Here is a 23,052-nt window from a genome sequence, read left to right on the forward strand (position 1 = left end):
GCCCCATGGTTATATGTGGGACAGAACTAGGATTCAAATCTGAATCCATCTGTCTGTAAAACTCCTGCTTTTAAGGACTCATAGCTATTAGATTAAAAAAAAAAAAAACATCTCCCAAGCAGACTTTATGTATTAACTATAGTTCATTCGTTTTCCCATTTCTAATTCATCAAAGACATAGGTCTATGAACCAGAGCTTTCCATCAGCATGAGGCATCAGAGTTATTGGTAAGGAGCAGTAGATATTATTCCAGTCCGTAGCAAAGAGACTTGGTGTTTAAGTTAGTTTGTGAAGCTTTTTCATGAGCAAATGTACAATTTTTACTAGGTGTTTGGAAATACTGAAAATAGCTTAGAGATCTCCAGTACTACCACTGGGGACACTGAAGTGGGTCAAGACCCCCCAACAGGAAACCATCCCCTTAGCAGCTGGCTCTAACTATTTGGACCTCAGACACCAGTTGTGAAGGGACAGAGGAGGACACTCACCACAGGTGCTGTGGAGACCCCCTTAGAATCCTTGTGGTGAAGGGTGCATTGATCACATTTATTTGCTGTAGGATCCTAACACCTTTTCTTTGTGTTTCCAGATGAAACTAAGTTCTCTGTCATACCAGAGACTATCTTTGAAGGGGATACGGTAACTCTGGTGTGTGAAACAGAAGTTTTGTCCTCCAACGTGTCTTGGTATCATGTGGAAAGGCGCCACGACATCCAGAACAGCAGCAGGTTCTCCGTGTACACCTCCATTCTCAACAACCTGACTTCGGTGTCGCACCTCACCATTGACAACGTCACTCAGAGTGACGCAGGTGGGTTTACGTTCAATAGCTTTTGTGGGAAGAGAAGGGAGAGCTGATAGAGAGGCAAACCATGTAACATGCATGTAGTTTTCTTCCTTGTCCAAAAGGAGTCTCCTGCCTCAATTTTTTCAAAAATGAAAATGAATCCCACGATGTGTGAGACAAGCCAGTTTAGCCTTGGGACACAAATATAGTTTTCCTCATCTACCAAGGCTTGTAAGTTGGAACCTAAGACAAAAAGCAGACTTTCTTTTTTTTATTTTTAAAATTCTTTTAGAAATAGCTTTGTTGAGGCATAGTGGACATATAATAAAGTGCACACATCAAAAGTGTACAATTTATTAAGTTTTGGCGTATAAATATACCTGTGGAGCCATCACCACAATCAAAATAGTGAATATATTCCTCACCTGCAAGTTTCCTTGTGCCCTTTGTATTGCCTCCCTCCTGTCCCTCCCCAACTCCCAACCCCACTCAAAGCAATACAGAAGTATAACTCTTCACTGAGACTGGTGATGAAGCTGACGTTCTAGAATTTAATAACCCCATTGTAAACCAGATGTCAACATGGTCATCTTGTTTCTGAACATGAGAAGGTGGGCTACAGACACATGGCTCCTATTACATCTTTATTGATTCTGATTTTTCCACAGGATTAAATAAGATGCCAAAAAAATATACACAATCTTCTAATTCTCCAAGGCTTTTCAATTTGTCTTTCCTACCTCTTCCATTTCCACACTTTTTTCTTACTAGCAAACTCCTTGAGATTTCTGCTGTTTCCTTAGAACATCTCCCCACTCTATCTGATGGCATCAGAAATGTCTACGTTGGTCCTGTGCATTTTCTGAAAGTTGCTTCAAGGTTGTTTAGACCAGGTCCCAGAGGCTTTTGAAAATGATGCTTTATGAATTACTGTCAGGACATGTAAGGTGAGGTTACAATTTGTATAAGGAAATACATATATGAAGTAATAATAAATGATTTTGTGTGTTCCATGCAGGTGAATATATTTGCAAACTGATATTAGACATTTTTGAATTTGAGTCCAGAAAAAAAATAGATGTTACTCCCATCAAAATTTCAGCAAATGAAGAAACAAAGGTGATGTGTGACAATAATCCTATATCTCTGAACTGCTGCAGTGAGAAGAATGGCAACTGGAGTAATGTAGAATGGAAGCAGGAGGGAAAAATAAACATTCCAGGTGAGAATGTTAGGTGATGGGTGCTTTTGGCAAATAGGCTTTTGCCTCTTAGCCAAGTAGAAATGGGAGACAGGGTGGATGGAGGAGGAAATATCAGATGGCTGCTTTTATCTGGACTTCAGATCTTAAAAAACAGTAAGTTTGATGTCAGGTCCAGGTGAGCCAATAGAAAAAAATCCAAAAATATATGCATACAAGTGTCACTGCTTGGGTTGTGGACAAGATACTGGCAGCAGAAGACACGAGAGGGAGTGACCCCAATGACATGGGTCATGGCTTCTCCTACCTGTAGAAAACCTTGTCCCCACCTTCCTCTCCTTCCTGTCTTCAGCAAAGAGCTAACAATAAAGTTTATGACTTTGCTTCTAATTTCTGTCTCTTCTCTGGATATCTGTCCTTCTAAATTCTCTGTCTTTATATCCATGTTTACTTCTATATGACCTATTTGTCTTTCAGCTGTTTTATGTCCATTTCTGATCCTGTTGCTTTCATTTTAGATCTGAGACCTTATCTGAAGTACCCCACTCTCCAATTTATACTGATTACTGATAATAATAATAATGTAAGCAATTAAAAGAGCAATAGTGATTCTATTTTATATAGTTTTTATGGTTAACCAATTTTAAAAAAATCTGTAATTTCTTAAGTGTTTTCTCAGTTAAACTTGACCACAACTCAGTGAAGTTGGCATTTTCACCTCCAATTTCCAAATGAGGAAACTGAGGTCCAGATTAAATGACTTAAACCAAGGTTCCCACAATAGGAAGAGAAAAGAAAGAACTGGGACTCACCTCAGATCTTGTTTCACAGGACCAGTGTTTCTCGGCCAAACTAGATGACAAGGTCAAACTTTATTTATTACCCACACCTGGTGGGCTAGCACTGAAATGAACTGGTGTGGCCGAGTTTGAACAGAAGCAGAAGACTGTTTTCTGTCTAGAAACCACATGTAACAACCAGTGCTTTTCTTACAAAGTAATAGCATTGTGTGCTCATCTCTAAAGTTAAAATCTTCTTTAAGGTAAAATTTGGCTTTACACATGAAATACACTAGTGTGGTGACCTTTTATTTTACAGATCCTTTGGCACTGGACTATATAAAATTATTAAAAAAATAATGATCAGGGTATTCTTTAGGATTTTCAGGACTACTATTGACTTGGGCTTATCATACTGTGTATGCGTCCCCCTTTCCCATAATGTCGACACCCCTTTTCAACACGAGTAAGTTAGGGTGGTCACTGCCTAGACATCCCCAAAGATCAGGAAAGTGGTTAAACTAGATGAAGGGGTAGCAACAGACAAGATGGAATGTAACAAAGCGTTATGAATACTGAATCTCAATATAACTTTCTTCTTAGTTGCTAGGGTATTAGAATAGCTAGAAGGAAAGAATTGAAACAGTGGAATGGTAACCCAAAGTACCCTTTGAAATTGTTTTATAGCTACTTGTTAAATTGTAATTTGAAAGTTATCAGCTTTTTATATATAAGTTATATTTCACAATAATGAAATAACTACAACTATGGTACTGTAACTCATAACATTTTTGGAAATTTCCTATACAACTACTTGTTAAAGCATACTTTGAAAGATATTACCTTTTTCATATATGCTATATTTCACAATAAGGAAACAAAACCGTGGAAGTGTAACCATAATATTCTTTGAAATTTCCTCTGTACTTGTTAAATTGCATTTGGAAGGTTATCACTTTTATGTATATATGTTATATTCTACAATTAAAAAATGATAACAAAATGATCCATTTATAGGCAACTTTTCCTGAGTACATCTATTTTGCAAAGCACATATCTCTTGCAGCATTTATAATTGACTTTAAAACACTGGAAAGAATGGGAAAGGCATTTGGTAACTGTTGAAAATGTTGACACGTGGTACATTTAGTCACTTCCTTGATTTTTAAGGAAAAGGAGGTGCAAGCTTCCTAAAGGCACTGCCAAATGGGAGAAAGGCCTTGGGAAGTTCCTGTGGTACTCACTTTAAGCCTCCAACTCTGAGAGCTGAAAAGCCTCACCCTCTTGCAAAGGAACCAGGAAGTCTGTGGTGCAGATGCTCAGGGACTTCCCCGTGACTACCACTTCTTCAGGCATTCCCAGTGCCCACTGCTGTCTGAACAGAGTTCAGAACAATGGATTTCCTGCCTCAGTGCTGACCGCTGGGGATCCACAAGTCAGCACCCTGCCCCTTCCTTCTCCTCCCCTTGCTGCCGCATGGGTGTGTTATACAGGAGGGCATAGAGTTTCTGGAAATGGAAAGAAGGGTATGGCAGAGGGAAATAGCAGATAACCCAAGAAAGCATGAAGTTGAAGCTTCTGCTCAAATATACAGGAAACAAACTGAGAATGTGCCTCAAATGAGATATGTATCAGATGCCCTGCTATCAGTTCTTCCTCCTTTTAATAATAATAAATAATCCCACATCTTCTTCCCCCAGTTGAAATCACACCAAAACACTTTGCTTCTCTTTATCTTTCATACCCCAGTGACCGTCACTAATGTTACCTTTGCTAGGGGCAGGCTTCAGCCAGGCACTGGTTCTAATGGTTTTATATACATTATATTAGCTCATTTAACCTGACAACAATCCTAGGCTGTAGCTATTATTATTTATTCCCATTTTACTTCTGGAGAAACTAAGATACAGAGTAGTTAAGTGACTTTCTCTACAATACCCTGCTAGTAAGTGGTAGAGTTTGGGATCAGAAGCCAGGCATCCTGGCTCCAGAGTCTGCAGACCTATTCCTACCTATCCATTCCAAAAGAAGAAATCTAATTTAAGTAGTAACTCTTTCTCACTGATCTGGCCTCTTTGCTGTTAACTGGAGAGCAAGCCAACTGTGACAGCCAAAGGGCTGCCCGTGTCATTGCAGGAATTCCTGAAACAGACATGGATTCCAGTTGTAGCAGATACACCATCAAGGCAGACGGAACCCAATGCCCAAGCGGGTCATCTGGAACAAGAGTCATCTACACGTGTGAGTTCATCAGCGCCCACGGAGCCAGAGGCAGTAAGGACATAGAAGTAATATTCACCTCTGTGGGTAAGGACCCTTTTCCTGGAAATTTTAGCCATAAATATCTTGTACCCTAAAACAAGGGCACCCAATCAACTAGGAATATCTATAGCAAAATAAAACAGAGCCTTCCCTGGGAGTGAGAGTGTGGTTGGGACAGATCACACAGTGGGAGATAGGAGATTTCCCTCTCTGCCATTTGAATTCAGGTGGAGTCTTTTTAAAATCAGTATGGGTAGAGGTGGGAAACAGTGACTGCAGGGAAGGCACCATTTACATTGTACTGGTAAGGCAGAGGGCGGACTGGAAGGTAGAGTTTCACCTTCAGGTTAGTCCTATTTAATAATCAAATTTATAATAAGAATAATGTCCCTAATTCGTCCCTTTTGCCTCCCATAATCCCATTCTCTCTCCCTTGAATTTCAATTACCTGGTTCACTTCCCTGCCGCCCTTACCTCCTTCCACCACCTCTCCTCTCTCACTTTACCTATTCTAGAGATAATGCTGCAGAAAGTTTTAATAATCTGATACATTGTGGTTATTTGACATTGGAAAAAGTGTTTTTCTTATCAATTAATTCACTTCTCATTTCATAAAATATTATGTCATTGCTCTCTGCAAAAATGGAACAAACTTGCTTTTCCATACATCTGACAGAAATGAACTATTTAGATAAACTGTCAGACTTCTCCAGAATAATTGGAGAAAGGACTGTTAAAAACAATAGTTGTTACTGTTCATCTTTTCTGTTACTGTGGCTTAGTGTTTTTATGAAGATCATGATCAGGTTTATCTGGAAAAAGTATTGCCCTGGAAGAGTTCATAGGTATTTTGGGCAATTTGCAGTTTTCTAAAATGAGAGCAGTTATTCACTCCAAATTCTAACTCTGGAAGTTGGATTGATTATGTGGGCTTTTGACTTATTTAGCATTTGCGGCAAGCCACTGGTCTGGCAGTTTGGGCCTCATTTGAGAATCAAGGAAACTGGATTCTTGGTTCCCTGAGCCTTTTCCTTTCCTCTCTCAGAAATAGCTAACCCTCAGAGAGCCCCTCTCCAGATCCCTACAGCCAGTGAGGGCAAGGCGGGGGACACAGTTGACTATGACAGAGTGACTTTGGGGCTGTATCTGAACACTTAAATACAAACTTCTAAAGGGTACTAGAGAAAGCCATATTTTGTTTTGTTTTGTCTTTTATAATGCTTAAGAATATTATTTTATACTAATTGGAAAAGCAATTAGTGGACTCAGGGCATGAAGCTATTCACCTGTGGAGAACAGAAGTGAATGGCATTTTGAGATGTCAACTATGTAAAAGATAATGTTCCAAGAGAAGTGGAAAGATAGAACTAGAACTAAAAATAGTGGGATGTTCATATAAGCTTCTGTCTATGTAAGCTTTGTTGTTAACACACTAGATGCATAATTCCTCATGAGCCTAGGATGGACTTCTCATCCCAGTTTGTCTGAGACCATCCAGGGGTCAATCATTTGGCTAATAAACTATATGATCCCCCTACTTAGAGTATCCATCTGGAAATCACTCTTTTCCTCATTTAGAAGTCATTTATTAAGCACTGACTGTGTACCAGACACTGTGCTAAGTGCTGGGGGTGCAAAGACTCAGAAGATAGTCCCTGTTCTTCATGAACTCACGTTTTTATAGAGGAGAGATCTGGAAAGGGTGAAATTAAAATACAAAATATGATGTAGTTTCATGAAAGAGTATTTTGAAAGAGTTGAGAACAAAGTTGCTGTGAGAACCGAGCCATTTATTCTACCTTGAGGTGCCACAGAGGAGGTTGGAGGGGAGCTTGGGTTAAGTCAACACCCCTAAGTTTGCAACTTTTTGCCCTGCTGATCATCAGGAGATAATTCCAGCCACAAAAGGGAAGTGCACGAATTCCTAAGGCATGTGATGGAAATGAGTACAGTTCAGAGCACCACCGGAAACAGCCTAGAAACAAGTAAAGCCCAGGAACAGCAAGGTACCAATCTCGCGTTGACAGAAATAGAGTCAGGGCGGTCACTTTTTTTTCTGTCTGTATCTTAAATTTCAGTCGTGTCAATGTCACCAGAAAGACTAAACATTGGACTTGTCGGTTTTGTTTTGTCTGTTTTATTTGTATTCTTTTCAGCCAACGTAACAATAACCCCGGGCCCAATTTCTGTTTCTGAGGGACAAAATTTTTCTATAAAATGCATCAGTGATGTGAGTAACTTCGATGAGGTGTACTGGAACACTTCTGCTGGAATTAAAATATATCAGAGATTTTATACCAAGAGGAGGTATCTTGATGGAGCAGAATCAGTGCTGACAGTCAGGACCTCAACCAGGGAGTGGAATGGTGAGTGAAAGGCCAAATACTGTATTGCACTGTTCAGATCCCCTGAAATCATGCAATAATAGTGACCATCCATAGAGGGCCTGCCTTGGAACACACTATGCCAGCCATAACTTACGTCATCACATTTAATGCAACAGTCCTTTGGGGGAAGATGTCATTATTCCCATTTCACAGATGGGGAAGCTGAAGCCCAGAGAGAATAATGAATATGCCTAAGCTTACACAACTTATATTGCAGAGCCAGGATTGGGACTTCATCTCTCTGACTCCAGGGGCCATGCTTAAGTTAAGATGATTTTTTTTTTTTTTTTTTTTTTTTACAAAAAGATCTTTTACCAAACTCTTGAAACTTTATACAATGGTATAAAAAGTTAGGTAAATGTTTCATATGCCTGGTTTCAAAGAAAGGAATATTTTTATTTCTATTGACCCCTCTACATTGTTCATATGAAAGGAAATACAAGTTTTTGAATGCAAAGGAAATTTGCTAGACAGAATTGCCACAAAAATAGCTAACATTTATTGAGAACTTACCATGTGAAAGGCACAGTGCTAAGTTTTTAAATGTATTAATTCATTTAATACAATAAACCTTGAGGATTGTGCTATTATTATTCCCATTTTACAGATGAGGAGACTGAGGCCCAGCAATTTTAAATAACTTAAGCAAGATTATACATCTGGGCACAGAACCAGAGAGCCAAGTCATTGCCTAGCTCCAGTGGCCTGCTCTTAACCATACTGCCTTTAATTAACTATAAGGTTAATCAGTCCAGATCCTGTGTGAATCCTGTGTCCCCTTAATTTTTTCACATAAGTCCTGGGTAATGTTATAAAAATAACTAGTTATTGTTTGGACTGGACTTGGTAGTGTACAATGAGGAAATGGGAGTATTTTTCTCCCATACTGACTTCAAACCTATTGTCCAATTGCTCTTTCCTTCTACTGGGCAAATAACTCAGGAAGAGCCCATAGCTTATCCAGTCACATTAAACTATTAGAACAGTCCCATAATCAGGTACTGAAAAATCTATTCTGATTTAAATCTACTATACTTTCATTTTATAACCAATTTAACACCCCTTCCCTCCCCAATAGGGAAGAAAGGATTTGAAAGGAGTTTCTGCTCACTACTTGTTTTACCTCTTTCTCCACTGGCTAGCTGCTGCTTCTGGATCCTCCAGGGTTGAGGCAAAGAGAAGGAATGCAAAGAAAAACTAAAGATCTTTCTTAACTTTAGGTGCCATTATAATCTTGCTGTAGTGTCTTCATGGCAGTTGCTCAAAAGGTGGCTGGCCCTCTGCTAGGTGCTAGCTTCAAGTATGATTTAATAAGTCTTTTCAAGATGCTCAATCCGATACCTTCCATATCATCCAGTTTGCCTAACCAAACACTGAGTGTGTAGGCTACTCCTACTACAGCTCTCTTTTCTCTCTAACAAAGTCTGCCAGCCTCTCATTTATTAGACCTTCCCAGATAAGAGTCAGTCATCAAACTCCAGGGTCCACAAGCCAAGCTCTCCCAAGAACCCTATCTTTCTCACCACACCCCTTTATGGTGTCATGGGGTCCTGGAGACTGAGGATCCTGCTCACTTAGAGGTGTATGGGGTGGGGCTGGGCCCCCCAATACCACAGCACTCCATCAGGCCAGCAATGCTCTTCAAAGAAATCCCTACCCCAACACTCACCAAAATTCCCATTTGTTCTCTGGGTGAATGAAAGAGCCTTGGCATAAGAATCAGGAATCTGGTTTGAAACTCAGTTCCACCCCTAACAGCTGTATGGCATTGGATAAGGCACTTTAATTTTATTCAAAAGTAAGTGAATATTTAGGTGGCCGTTGAGTAAGCAAATATTTAGATGGCCATTGGCTAATTCTTCATATACGTGGAGAGCCCAACATTGGAGTCAATCAAACATTTTCTCTTCCAGTGTCCTAGAAGGTGTATTGTGCCCTTAACCAAATTAGACAGGGAAAAAGTAAAATTCTTCTTAACCTTCCCAGCAAATGCCTTTTAGGGGTGATTATTTCATTACATCTTATCTTTCCTTCCTTCCACTCAGGAACGTATCACTGTATATTTAGATATAAGAATTCATATAGCATGGCAACCAAAGATGTCATTGTTCACCCACTGCCTCTACAGTCAGATATCATGGTTGATCCTTTGGAAGCTGCAATTCCATGCAAAGGTTTCCATAGCTTCCAGTGCTGCATAGGGGAGGACGAAGACTACAAAGTTACTTTCCAAATGGATTCTTTGTCCTTTCCTGCTGGTAAGAGACCAACCGCTTCACTGTCTGGACTTATTATTTCATGTTTCTACCATCTGAACATTTACTCTTAAAATAGGGGGTAAGAAACAGAGAGACTGCATCAAAGACAGGATATATCAGAGCAGAATCCTGCGAGCCTTTATTACCCTCTATTTTACTCTGTGACTGATGGCTCATTGTTTTGTGGCTGACGTCTTGGAAGTCTGTAAGAATGGAATCCATGCTTTTTAGTGGGAGCTGTTGAAGATAGTATTAAAAACTTTCTTGGATTTCCACTTCCCAATAATGGCAGGCTAGGTATTCTAATAGTCCGTCCCTCCATGCTGTAAAATACCATGCTATAAATTATCATTTAAAAAAATCCCTTTGAACGTGTAGCTGAGCATCCAAGAAGGTAAGAGGAATAACCAAATACCAACAAGAGAGGCAATGAAAAATAGAGATGTAGGCTTTAGCTAATGCTCAGGCTTTCCTGTGGGGATTTCCTGAAAACCTTGGGTTTTAAGGCTTTGAAAGGCATGAAAGAAAAGTCCTTGCTCCCTAACCTGTGACTGAGGCATTGCCACCCTACCCCACATCATGTCAGGACCCCTGAAGTGTTATGTTCACAGGGAAAGAGTAGTCTAAAAAGGCAAAATCTATCAGCTAGAGTTAAAATCTTGGCCTCTCTCTGGTGGGGGCAAAAAAGTTTCCCTTGGTTTGGGGTTTGACTTCATATTGCCTATGTGGTCCAGGAAATTCCAGGCTAAGGAATTATTTTAAAGTCATCCACTGGTAGCACACAAAAGCATCTGGCAAAAACACTGTGGAGTGTGCCCTCGATCCAGATCCTTCAGGATTCCCACAGATTAAAGTCAACCAAATATGAACTCACAACCGAAAATCTCAAAATACACACCTCCCTGATGGTTTTACAAACTCATTAATTTTTTCAATAACTATTCATTGAAGACCAAGTCAATGCAAAGCACCATATTAGGTAGTGAGAAGGAGATAAAGTGTGGCACATACATATTAATATTCAGAAGGGTCTTTGTCACAATAGACAATGCATATAAAATTAAATATCCAAAATGAGTAATGCAGGATGAAAGAGCAACAGAAGTTCAAAAACAAGGAAACTTGTAAAGACAAAGACTGGAGGGCTGTTCCTGTTTGCTAAAGCTGCCATTATGCAAAATACCAGAAACAGATTTGCTTTTATAAAGGGGATTTATTAGGTTACAAATTTACAGTTCTAAGACCTTAAAAGTGTCCAAACTAAGACATCAACACAAGGGTACCTTCACTGAAGAAAGGCCAGTGGCACCTGGAACACCTCTGTCAGCTGGGAAGGCACCTGGCTTACATCTGCTGGTCCTTTGCTCCCAGATTCTGGTGTCAAAATGGCTTTTCCCAAAATGTCTCTGGGCTTCTGTCTGTCTTAGTGTCTCTCTCTCAAAATCTGTGCATCTGTGCTTGTTCTCCCAGGGCATTTCTCTCTAAGCATCTGGGGATCTTCTCTTAGCTTCTCTGGGGTAAACTCTGGACTTCATCTCTTGGCTTAGCATCTCCAAACGTCCTTCTGTCTGCATCTCCAAGTGTCTGGGTCTGTGTTGGCTCTTAGCTTCTCTCAGGGGCAAACTCTGGATTACATATCTTAGCTTCTCTCCAAAATGTCTCACTCAGCTTCTCTGAGCTCCTTCTCTCCATGGACTCTTTTAAAGGACTCCAGTAAACTAAACAAGACCTGCCTTGAGTGGGCGGGTTCACACCTCCATGGAAATAATTTAATCAAAGGTTTCATCCTCAGTTGTGTAGGTCACATTTCCATGGAAACAACCTAACCAAATATCCCACCCTAATCAAAAGACTAATAAGTCTGTTCCCACAAGGTTGCATTAAAGAACACGGCTTTTGTGGGGGACATAATAGATTCAAACCAGCACAAGGGTTTAGAGAAGGCTGCATGGTTGGGGGACAAGGAATTAATCTATATACTGAAGTATTCAAACATTGCAATAATATGTGTTCAGCAGGCATGCATTCAGTGCCTTCTTTATGCCAGACACTGAGCTAGGCCCTGGGAGATGCAGCAGTAAATAAGAATGAAATTTGCTCTTCAGGTGCACATGGTCTAGTGGAGGAGACAGACCTATAAAAAGGAGACTATAAAACAATGCAATGAAGGCAGGATAGGATAAATGCACAGGAAATCATGGGATTTGGATAGGTACAGGGATGTTTGGAAGGCCTTTAGATTGTCAAAAAATGAGGTAAAGTTTTGTCTAGTGTACATGCAAATGTGGTCTTACTTCTAAGAGCAGAGGCAAAAATAAAAGATATAAAACCATATTAAAATTGTGGCACATTCCTGGAAAAATAAAGAGTACACAGAAACATAAGTTTGGGCAGGTTTATCCATACTGGATCATCATAAAAAAGGAGTGCCTTTGATACTCGTGTTGTAACTTAATTATTTTTATAACTCTATCTTTAGCAAAAGAAGTCAATGGAAAGCAAGTGTGCTACAAATACAATTTCAAGGCAAACTTGGATTCTTGGTGCCCAAGAAATGTTGAGATGTTTTGTCATTTTACCAATGCTGCTAATAATTCAGTCTGGAGTCCCTCCATGAAGCTTTATCTGGTTCCTGGTAAGACCATTTTAAATTATTTCAAAATGTTATAGCCATGAGCAGGCATTTATTTATCCATTCAATCACTCAGTCATGAATTCAACAAATATATATTGAGCAAGTTCAGTGTGGCAGGCCTTGGGCTAAGCATGGGGGTTTTAAAAGAAATAAGCCATGTTCCCTGGCCTCAAGCTTAGGGTAGATGGACATGATAAAAAATGTCATCACATATGATGTGATAAAGGCTAAAGTAGAGATGTTATGGTGGACAGAAGAGAAAGGTGTAGCTCTACTGATGATAGGTGGAGAGGAAGTGGTCAAGAAAGCCTTTGCAGATGAAATCAAGTTTCAGCTGAGTCTAGGAGACTAAGCAGTTCACAAGGCAGGTAAGAATGGACAGTGTCTGTGTTGGGGCTGACACTTTACTTTGAGGTTTCAGCCAAGGAAAGGTGTCCCCACTAGCACTGTTTTCCAGAGACAGGGCTACATGAAAAGAATTGATGTGTAAGAAATGGGTCAATGTGTTTCCATCCTTTGTAATCCCTGAGCCAATATGACCCCACACAATATCTTCAAGGTAAAGGTCATTTATTGTGGAACCATTTCTGTAAGAACCAGGCTGGAGAGTCCTTTAGTGTAGAAATAGAGAGAAAAGTGCATAAAAGATGGTCCGGGCTCCCACCACTAGCAAATTCTTCCAGTAGTCTTCTCAATACCTAACTAACATCTGAAGGATCCCATGGTTTTAACAGCAAGCTTCTTTGAGTTTACAGTATGACTTGTGGTCATTCCCACATAAGTTGGTAGCTGGGCCTAGGACACTGAAGAGGAACCAATTTAGAGTTCTCTGACTCTGAGTCACTATCCCCTGACCCTGGCAAGCACACCCCTTCCAGGAAACTGCCAAGGCCACCTTTTATTATCCCTGCAGCTTAATCCAGGGCCAACATGTGTTATTCACTTGTCTTTGTTCTCTTTCTTCATAGCAAGTCTGATTCCACTTCCTTTTCCCAGTAGAATTTACTTATTTACTTCAAGAGTTTGTACAATGACTGAGATCCCAATTACTGCTAAATTAAAATGGTGAGGGAGAAATCTGCTCCTTCACCAGAGAGTCAGGTTTCTCTGGAGATCCTGAGACTCTGCAGCAAATTTCATTTTCCCATTCAGTTCTGGTCTCAAGTAAAGGTGAACAAGAGTCACCCTTAAGGAAAACCAGAAGGAACAAATGCTTAAAAATGTTTCCTGGAATATTCTGGTCATGGGTGCCTGAAAGTGCTTCTCTAATTATGTCCTTGGCTTAGGGCAGTGCTTCTCAACCTTAGCATATTGTAACCAACCGGAGAGCTTATAGGAAAAAATATCAATGCCTGGATTCCACCTCTTAGAGACTCCTATTTTCTTGGCTTGGAGGAAAACTGGACATTGGTAGTTTCAAAAGCCCCCCCAGGTGATTCCAACCTGCCAGAGCTGAGATGCCCTGAATAAGGCAGTGTGTCCTCAGGCTCCTGGTGAGCTGAATATCTCTTACCTGAATGGACACACATTAGGCTCTCATCATTTTCTATGGTTGGGATTTTCCACACAGTAAAGAAGATTCTTGGGGAATGGGTATGGGGATGAGGCATGGAGGAGATAGATTATTTTAGGAAAGGCAAGTGTTGACTAAGGAAGTCAAGTTTGTAAGGGAAGAAGAGAGGGGCTTTGGAAAATCAGGGGCAAAATAAAGAAATTGGGTACCCCAGAAAAGGTCACTGTAATTAAAGAGAAAATCAAATTCAAACATTAAAATTCTATAATGGCCTGACCCTGTTTCCACTATCTTTCCTCCTTCTTGTCCCTTTTATTTCCATGTTTCCAATGCAGGGGGGAACATCACATGCCAAGATCCTATAATAGGTGTTGGGGAGCCTGGGAAAGTCATCCAGAAGTTATGCCAGTTCTCACACATTCCCAGCAGCTCTAGCAATCCCATTGGTGGGATCATCACGTACAAATGTGAAGGCACTCAGTGGAAGGTGAAGAGGAATGACTGCATCTCTGCCTCAATAAATAGTCTGCTCCACCTGGCCAAGGTGATCTTTAAACTTTTGACGCTGAACTCTGTGAGGAGGTCTATTTGGCTTGTCATATCTCTCAGCACTTAGGAAAATGGGGCTTGGGCTGGTTTGTGTTGCTCTGAAAAGCTCCTCTTATTTGTTTATTTTCAAAGATGATGCAATTCTAGAAATGCTTTAAAATGCTTAAATATAAATATATGGCAACAGATCATGTGCTCTGCTCTAGGACAAGCTGATGCCTTGACTTGAACTTCTCGGTACCTTGTTTCCAATACCTCCAAAGGGCAGGTGGTGTCGTCCTTGCTCTTATTTCTCCTTTGAATTATTTTAAGATCCAACAAATAGCTTTAACCTTTGCAAAAAGAGAGAAAGAGGAGCAATGTAAAAAATCAGGTTCATCGATGCAAAACAAACAAACAAACTTGGGCTTTACATTTATATAGGACAGTTCCTCAATCCTTAGAGCTCACCTTTAGTTCTAAACAAGGAACTACTCTGACTCTCTTATCTAGAATAGAGCTTACTGCTACAAGGCAGGGGAAATACCTTTCTTTCCATCAAAATAATTAAATGTCACCTCACATTTCATTTGTTGTAATTTAGAATCTCCTAAAATTCTGTGAGTTGCAATAAATAAATATTGGTAAGGCAGTCAGTGGGGTTCCAGATAATGGTGACATCCTCAGACAAAGAGTACCAAATCCTCTGACCACTGGAAGAAGAACCAAGGAAAAAGGGTGATATTAATTAGTGTTTTTAATCTGATTATCTTGTCTCTCCTCTTGTCTTCCACCAAATTCAATAAAATCCCTCCTATGTGCAAAGCATTATTATAGGTGCTATCAGGGGAAAGTCATAAATCAGATCATGGCCTTTGGTGTCATAGAGAAGTAACATGTTAATTTTGGCAAGGGTAATCAGGAAATTTTGCTTGAAAAACTTGAAATTTGAGTTGGATCTTGATCGATGAAGCATGAGGGATAAAAATGATCATAACTGAGAAAGATAGCAATTATAGTTTGAACTCAAAGTTGGGCCCTGATCCCAATTCTAGATACTGGTGCATTTCCAATGGAAAAAAAGGACATGCTGGTCTATCATACACCACTTGATTTATCCATCCAACGTGTTTTTATTGAATACTCATTATGTGCTGATTTCAATGACTTTCACTGAGTTAGACATTGGGGGTATGAGAGACATAAAGAAATATAACATGTGAGTCCATATTGTTAAGGAACTTACAATTTCATTGAAGAGATAGGGAAATTAAAACCCAACATGGCATAGTAGAGATGTCACAAATGTAAAATATGTTAAATAAAAGAAGTACTTACACATTCAGAGGAAAGAACTCCCCCAGGTTGGAACTCTCATCAAAAGCTCCATGTGAACGCAGAACTTAAGCTCATTCTTTAATTATAAGTAGGAGTTAGATAGTTTAGAAAACAGAAGTGTGATCTTTATAGATAAGATGACCATGTAATTTATCATCCAAAACAGAACACTTTTTGAGATTAAAAAGGGGCACTATTTATAATTGCTTCAGGAAGCAGAACTGTCCCAGGAAAACTGGGATGGATGATCATCAAGGTAAGTGACTTGAGAGAAAGCAAAGAGTGGCAAATGTGTTTCCATGTAGACTTCTTTAATCTATTTTAATCTAGTTTTCTAGCAATTATATCTACCAACATTTTCTTTTCACTTAGTCATTAGGTTGGCATGCATTTTACTATTCCCCTACTATGTGTGAGGTCTTATTTAATATTCCATTCTTAATAGCAGGCATATAGTTTAATAGGTAAGTAAGTTATTCCAATAGAACATTGAACACTACTGCAAGCACGTGCCATATTGATACACAGGCAGTGAGTTCAGTTGAGAGGATGAGCTACAGCAGCTTGGAAAGACTCACCAGGCAAAGAAAGTTTCATTACACGAGCAGTTTTTGGAGAGGTGGAGAGACATTCCAGATGGAAGGGCATGAATAAAAACTCAGAGGTGAGAAAGAGACAGCAGTGTTCTGGGAACAGTGAGTAGATCTTTTCGGGTATGACTGAAGGTTCGCAGAGGTGAGTGGTAAGATATAATATTTAAAAGGTAAAAGTCGACTCATCAAGAACTTTGAATTTCTTCAATTATCAACTCTGTATTGGGCACCAATTATATACTAGGTGTCTGGTTACTCAGGGGTGCATAAAACACAGACCCTTCCCTTAGACAAAGGCAAAAAAGGGATTGTACTTTCCCTGTGGGCATTGGGAAACTTCTTAATGGTTTTGATCAGGGAAATAACATGGTAAAATGGCATTTCTGGAATGTCATTCTGGTGAGTTAGATGAGGGAAAGATTGGAATACTTAGGAAACTGAAGTGTATGTCATAGAATTGAAAATCAAGAAAAAATGAAACTGTGGCTAGGAGAGGTTTCATTATGGATGGATTAACAGGATTTGATAACTAGACTGGCGATTATTTTGCGGTTGTTTTCCCAGGCTTTGATCCAGAGCCCCTCTCAGGACGAGAAGCTCCCTACATACCTTCAGAATCTATCTATTAGCACAGGCAAGGTGGAACATGAAATCAGATCATCTCCTGGGAGCCTGGGAGCCATTATTGACATCCTTGATTTGCTCTCAATGATTCCAACCCAAGTGAATTTCAAAATGATGTCGGTGAGTTTGTCTAAGCCTTGCAAGAATTTTGGCTTTCCTCCTCATCCCTTTGGACTTAGCATCAAGAAACATAATTCTTCCCCATTGCACCTTCGTCTCTATATTTTCCAGAGTAATGCACTGCTGTGGAGAGTAAAGTCAATAGCATGCTCTGCAAGCTGTAGTTTTTAGGATATTGGGGAATGTTTCCAATATTCATTTGGGGACAATAAGATTTCCTCATGAATATCTGCTTTAGCTTCTTCATTAAAATAGAATGAATTTTTATCTGTTTTCCAGGAAAGCTAGGAAGAAAGGACTTTCAGAATATGTGTGAGGTGGGACTCTCAAAGGCCTAATAGTAAGCATGAGCTTTGAAGCAATCGAGGTTCTTGAGGGAAAGAGAATTCATTGGCAGTATTTCAAATGAAGAAGCTTTAATAAAGGGATAATTACAGAGGGCAACTAGTATTAAGAAAACAAACAGTGGGTGTTGAAGCACCCAGAGGCAAGCAACATTTGAAAACCATTACCACACCTAGGACTAAAGGGCAAAGGAGAGGAAATAATGCTCCCAGAGCTGAGGGAATGCTGATGCCTTGGAGGGGGAACCACTCAGCAGGGGCTGTGGGCTTGGAAGGACACAGATATTGCAGAGTTGTGGGAGGAGGCTGAGGGGGGCGGTAAGGGTGGGTAGCAGGAAAATATATTCCACTTTCTCATCCTTCCCATGCTCCCATCTCCTGTCAGTGCCTCCCATTGCCCTAACCTAACCAGAGGCCAACAGGCATGTGGCTTGAGTTAGAGTCCAAAGGAGTCATCCTTCCAGAGGACAGAACAAGGCAAAGAAGGGCAAAGAAATTACACTGGGGGAGGATGCAAGTGGAAAATAAAGAGCCCAAGTTTATGGGAGAGAGAATCAATTTGCTTACCAGAAAGGGAAGAAGCGTTTGGCAACACTCACGTAGGTAATTTGATGCTCAGGGTTTGAGAGCATCTTCTGAGACCTCCTCACCCTTGCCAGTGAAATAACACCCACCAAAAAGCTTTTACAAGCTTGAGATTTAAAACCAAAAAAAAATTAATAAATATCTCTGCCAGTCAGTTCAATTTGCTGGGTGGTGGGGCATGGTTCTTGCCATCACTATTGCTCAATGTTTAAAGCCTTCTCTAACTCCCTGCCACAGGGCAGCAGTTTACACATCCGCACAGTCTACAATGTGTCCTTTTTCTCTCTTCTCCTTTCCTCTTACCTGAACCCACTCAGCCAGTTTCCAGGAGGATGTTATTTTATTCCTCTTTTATGACTGAATGAATTTGGTTGGTTTGATCCCCATGCCATCTTAATTACAGCACGTTCTGTCTACGGTGAACGTCATTCTTGGCAAGCCCGTCTTGAGTACTTGGAAGTCTTTACGACAACAACAGACCAATGGGAGTTCCCAACTACTGGATTCAGTGGAGAGATTTTCCCGAGCATTCCAGTCAGGAGATAGCACCTTTTTGTCCATCGCCCAAAGTAACGTGCAGATGAGGAGCATAGTCATAAAAACTGGCTACCCCCACAACTACAAAGAGAGCTTTGTTTTCTCAGACTTAGACCTCTGGGGCAATGTAATCATTGACAAGCACCAGCTGGAAAGTTTGCAGTCAGATACATCTATTGTCACCGTGGCTTTCCCAACCCTCAAAGCCATCCTTGCTCCAGACGTTCAGGAAAAGGATTTTGCAGACAGCTTAGTGATGACAACCACTGTCAGCCACAACATAACCACGCCATTCAGGATTTCAATGACTTTTAAGAACAACAACCTTGCAGGTCGGGGACCACTGTGTGTCTTCTGGAACTTCAACCTCGCCAACTACACCGGGGGATGGGATAGCAGTGGGTGCTACGTTGAAGAAGTGAATGGTGACAGCATCTCCTGCACCTGTGATCACCTAACATCATTCTCCATCCTCATGTCCCCTGACTCCCCAGATCCTGGTTCTCTCCTGAAAATACTGCTGGATATCATTTCTTACATTGGGCTGGGCTTTTCCATCTTGAGCTTAGCAGCCTGCCTAGTTGTCGAAGCTGTGGTCTGGAAATCAGTGACCAAGAACCGGACTTCATATATGCGTCACATCTGTATTGTGAACATTACCGCCTCCCTCCTGGTTGCTGACATCTGGTTCATTGTGGCCGCTGCCATCCACGACCATCACTACCCACTCAATGAAACAGCCTGTGTGGCCGCCACCTTCTTCATTCACTTCTTCTACCTCAGTGTCTTCTTCTGGATGCTGACATTGGGCCTCATGCTCTTCTACCGCCTGGTTTTCATCCTTCACGACACAAGCAGGTCCATCCAGAAGGCCATTGCTTTTTCTCTTGGCTACGGCTGCCCCCTGGTCATCTCCGTCATCACGGTGGGGGCCACCCAGCCCCAGGATGTTTACACAAGGAAGAATGCCTGTTGGCTCAACTGGGAGGACACCAAGGCCCTGCTGGCTTTCGCCATCCCGGCGCTGATCATTGTGGTGATAAATGTGACCGTCACAATCGTGGTCATCACCAAGATCCTCCGGCCTTCCATTGGAGACAAGCCAAGTAGGCAGGAGAAGAGCAGCCTGTTTCAGATCAGCAAGAGCATTGGGGTCCTCACACCACTCTTGGGGCTCACCTGGGGTTTTGGTCTTGCCACCGTGTTCCAGGGCAGCAACGCTGTGTTCCATATCATATTTACACTTCTCAATGCCTTCCAGGTAAATTCTCGGTGCAGGGATCTCAGGGAAGTATCTAGTTTGCTGGGACAAATTAATGATAGAAATACAAACAGGAGTAGGAATGAGAAAGGACTTTAGTCCAGGGGAGGCCCTAGCCCTAAAGAGCAGTAAATACATGAATGCAGTGAGACAGAAAGGAACACATTCCTCTGCTCCCATAGAACTTCATGCCTCTTATCACCTGCATTATGATTTTGTTGCATTTATGACTGTCTTCTGAATGCCCTGATGGGGTTCCTGATAATACAAATAGGAGGAAAGTCCCTTCCCTAACCTGGATTTTGCTATTTATTCAACATTATCTCGAATGTCCCTAAATGAAAATACCGCTATTAAACCAAGTCATCTCTCCAGTTAATTTCCACATGCATTCAATCTGTCTTTGTAAGGGCAGGGAATACATCTGTCTTATTGACCACTATATCCCTAATGCCTAATAAAGACCTTGGTGCAGAGTAGGGATTCAAAAAACATTTGGTGAATGAAATAAATGCTATATGCCACATAGTGGGTTGCCTAGAAACCTCTGCTGAAGAATAAAGGAATGAATGTTCTATGCAAGCAAGACACTCTGCTCAATTATGTAAAATAAATAAAAAAGACACCTTCTTTCCTCTCCTGCAGCACATAACTAATTTTAATGCAAGCCAGATTGATAGAGGGGTTTTAACAGAGGTACAGACAACAAGCCTTTGGAGCACAGGGAAGGGAGTGATTAATTTTGATTCATCCAGTGGAGGGGTGGGGAGAACAGGGCCAAAACTTTCCCAGGCCCCTGTGAGCTGGTGAATGAGGCAGGAGGTGAAGTTGCAACATTGTCCCCTGGATGCTCATGCCAAAGCCATGTAAACCATAACTTCTGCTACTGGACCCATGGCTACAAATGTAAGCCTCATATGGCCTTCATAATATGTCTTGATTGGAAGGGACAAATTATACAATCCCATGCCCCAGGATCTCTTCAAACTATGTAAGGGATATTGCAGACACAAGAGGTATATTTAATAGCATAACTAACAGTACCAGCAGTTCAAAATTGGGGGAAAATAGGGAAATAGAAAATATCTTTATGATATTGTAACAGTTAAGTTCCCTTGGTGTGGACCTACTGCACCCTTTTAACATTATCACGTACTAGACTCATTCCATAAATTCAGATGGGGCAAGAGGAAGAACCTATTCACGGCCAGGTTGATAATACTTCTTATTTTGCTGGAGAATAGCATATGATTAAAATGCATTTCTTCCCAATCTTTTTCCCAGGGATTATTCATTTTACTCTTTGGTTGCCTCTGGGATCAGAAGGTAAGAACAATGACAGTTTCATGTTCATCGAAAATTCTGCAGGGTACTCGTGGCATGTTGAATTTACTATAGCTTCTTTTAAACAATGCAGGTACAGGAAGCTTTGCTGAATAAGTTTTCACTGTCAAGATGGTCTTCACAGCACTCAAAGGTAAACTTTTCCTCTTTGGGGAATTTCCATTTTGTATGCTCAGCAATTCCACTATATAGCAAAGTGGAGGGTACGAAATACTTAATGTGAAATTTTAATCAGTGGTGTTAACTCCACTGCACTCACAAACTGCTTTCCCTCCACAACTACTTTTAGCATAGATCATATGGCTGTTTTTGCTTCTCACTTCATTTCGCCTGTTAGATGCAGCCATGGAACTATCATTAAGATGCTACCCTCACATCTTTAAAGGGGATTTAAATCACATAGATGATATAAACTTTCAATGAGAAACAAACAATCTTCTGGAGAATTTCAAGGCCATTAGAGAAAGCAAACTGAGGAGGAATAATGAATAGAATGTTTCTATAATTCATTTTGGAAAATAACTATTGCACTTGAATGTATTTGACTGCCTTTCATGTGTCAGAAGATACGAGAAATGTATCAACCAGTAAAACGTGCATTTGGAAGCAGTTTTCCTAATACTGCTGTTGAGATTCGAGTATCTCAAGGTGACTCTCCTGCTTGATTTGTTGGAAGTAGAAGTGTGTGCTCATCCAAGCTCTCACTAAGGACCTGAGATTAGAGATGCAGGCAGAGACCACTGAAGGACAGCAAATTAACCCTCCTGGACATAAAGCAGTGCCTTGGTCTAACAAATTTGCTTTGTAACCTTCTTTTTTCTCTCTCTTCTAGTCAACATCACTAGGTTCATCTACACCTGTATTTTCTATGAGTTCTCCAATATCAAGAAAATTTAACAATTTGTTTGGTAAAACAGGTACGTAGTGCCCTCTCATGACCTCTAGGTGCTCCTTGGTTGAAATTTCCCCTGATGGTGGGGCCTCAACCTCCCATCCTCCTTCTCCCCCATATCATGGAATTTACCTTCAGTAACCTCTTTGGGCAGAAGTCAAATATAGTAACTTGCTTACATTTCCCCATGCCACCAGGAGTCTAGTAAAGAGGGCAACTGATGATAACTCAAGAAGAATAAGATTTGGAGAGTCTAGACAAGCCTTTGGAGAGCTATCTTTCAATACTGCGTCAGCTATAAAAAGCGGAACCTTGAAATGCTGGCTCAGTACAACATAGAGTTCTTTTCTATATCATGTTAAATAGAAATTAGGTCATATTTTTGGATCATGGCACAACAAAGAATATGTTTAGAAAATCCTACTACAAGATCCGATGCCATGGTTTTCTTTTCCTTATTTTTCTTTCTTTTTCACATTGACATTTACACATGAGGGATCACTTACATTAGCTGTTCATTAGAAATATGCACAGTTACAATTTCTACCTTGGAGGTATGAAAGAGTATTAATGACTTTGGGCAATGGGTCTCAGCTATTCTGGCAAATCAAAACCCCATCCCATGTCACCGACCCCCCAGAAAAATAAGCCCCCAAATTCCTTCCAGCCTCTTGAAACTGAACAGTTCTCACAAATGCAGAGTTAGAAGTGCATCAATATCCCAGACCATGGCTTTTCATATGAGATCAAACTTTGAAAATGCTTATTAATTTCTGAAACTCCATATGGCTTGGTGTTTTCTACTTTAATTTGGCTAATATCCATGAAGCAGGAGGACCTTCACTTTCTATAAAGTCACTGATTCTACCTGTCATGAAATGATCAAACCTTCAGGATATATTTATTAGAATGATTACATTTGGCCAGCACTGTCACTGGAATGCATTTACCATTTGCATTAAGTTGAAAACAATGAAAATTCTATGAAATAATTCTACAGGATCAGATTTATGCAATTTTTTCAGGCCAACAAAATGTGTTCCTTGTTTCTGTATCAGTCAGA

The 23,052-nt window shown here is 40.5% G+C and overlaps 1 protein-coding gene across 6 annotated transcripts in view; it reads left to right on the plus strand.

Annotated features, from left to right (window-relative positions):
- Positions 1–23,052, plus strand: part of ADGRF5 (adhesion G protein-coupled receptor F5) — a 96,193-nt gene that overhangs the window by 68,625 nt on the left and 4,516 nt on the right. For 4 of the 6 annotated variants that reach the window (XM_037842619.1, XM_037842621.1, XM_037842618.1 and 1 more), the window contains exons 9-21: positions 591–812; positions 1,807–2,010; positions 4,905–5,075; positions 6,917–7,036; positions 7,187–7,396; positions 9,463–9,675; positions 12,155–12,310; positions 14,159–14,367; positions 16,847–17,026; positions 18,359–19,753; positions 21,038–21,079; positions 21,171–21,230; positions 21,930–22,014. In XM_037842619.1, the coding sequence (XP_037698547.1) occupies positions 591–812; positions 1,807–2,010; positions 4,905–5,075; positions 6,917–7,036; positions 7,187–7,396; positions 9,463–9,675; positions 12,155–12,310; positions 14,159–14,367; positions 16,847–17,026; positions 18,359–19,753; positions 21,038–21,079; positions 21,171–21,230; positions 21,930–22,014 (3,267 nt within the window). The remainder of the gene's footprint in view (positions 1–590; positions 813–1,806; positions 2,011–4,904; positions 5,076–6,916; positions 7,037–7,186; positions 7,397–9,462; positions 9,676–12,154; positions 12,311–14,158; positions 14,368–16,846; positions 17,027–18,358; positions 19,754–21,037; positions 21,080–21,170; positions 21,231–21,929; positions 22,015–23,052) is intronic. The other 2 variants (XM_037842622.1, XM_037842623.1) reach the window with 1 other exon arrangement.

This window comes from Choloepus didactylus, chromosome 7, assembly GCF_015220235.1.
Source record: "Choloepus didactylus isolate mChoDid1 chromosome 7, mChoDid1.pri, whole genome shotgun sequence".
Classification (NCBI taxonomy): domain Eukaryota; kingdom Metazoa; phylum Chordata; class Mammalia; order Pilosa; family Megalonychidae; genus Choloepus; species Choloepus didactylus.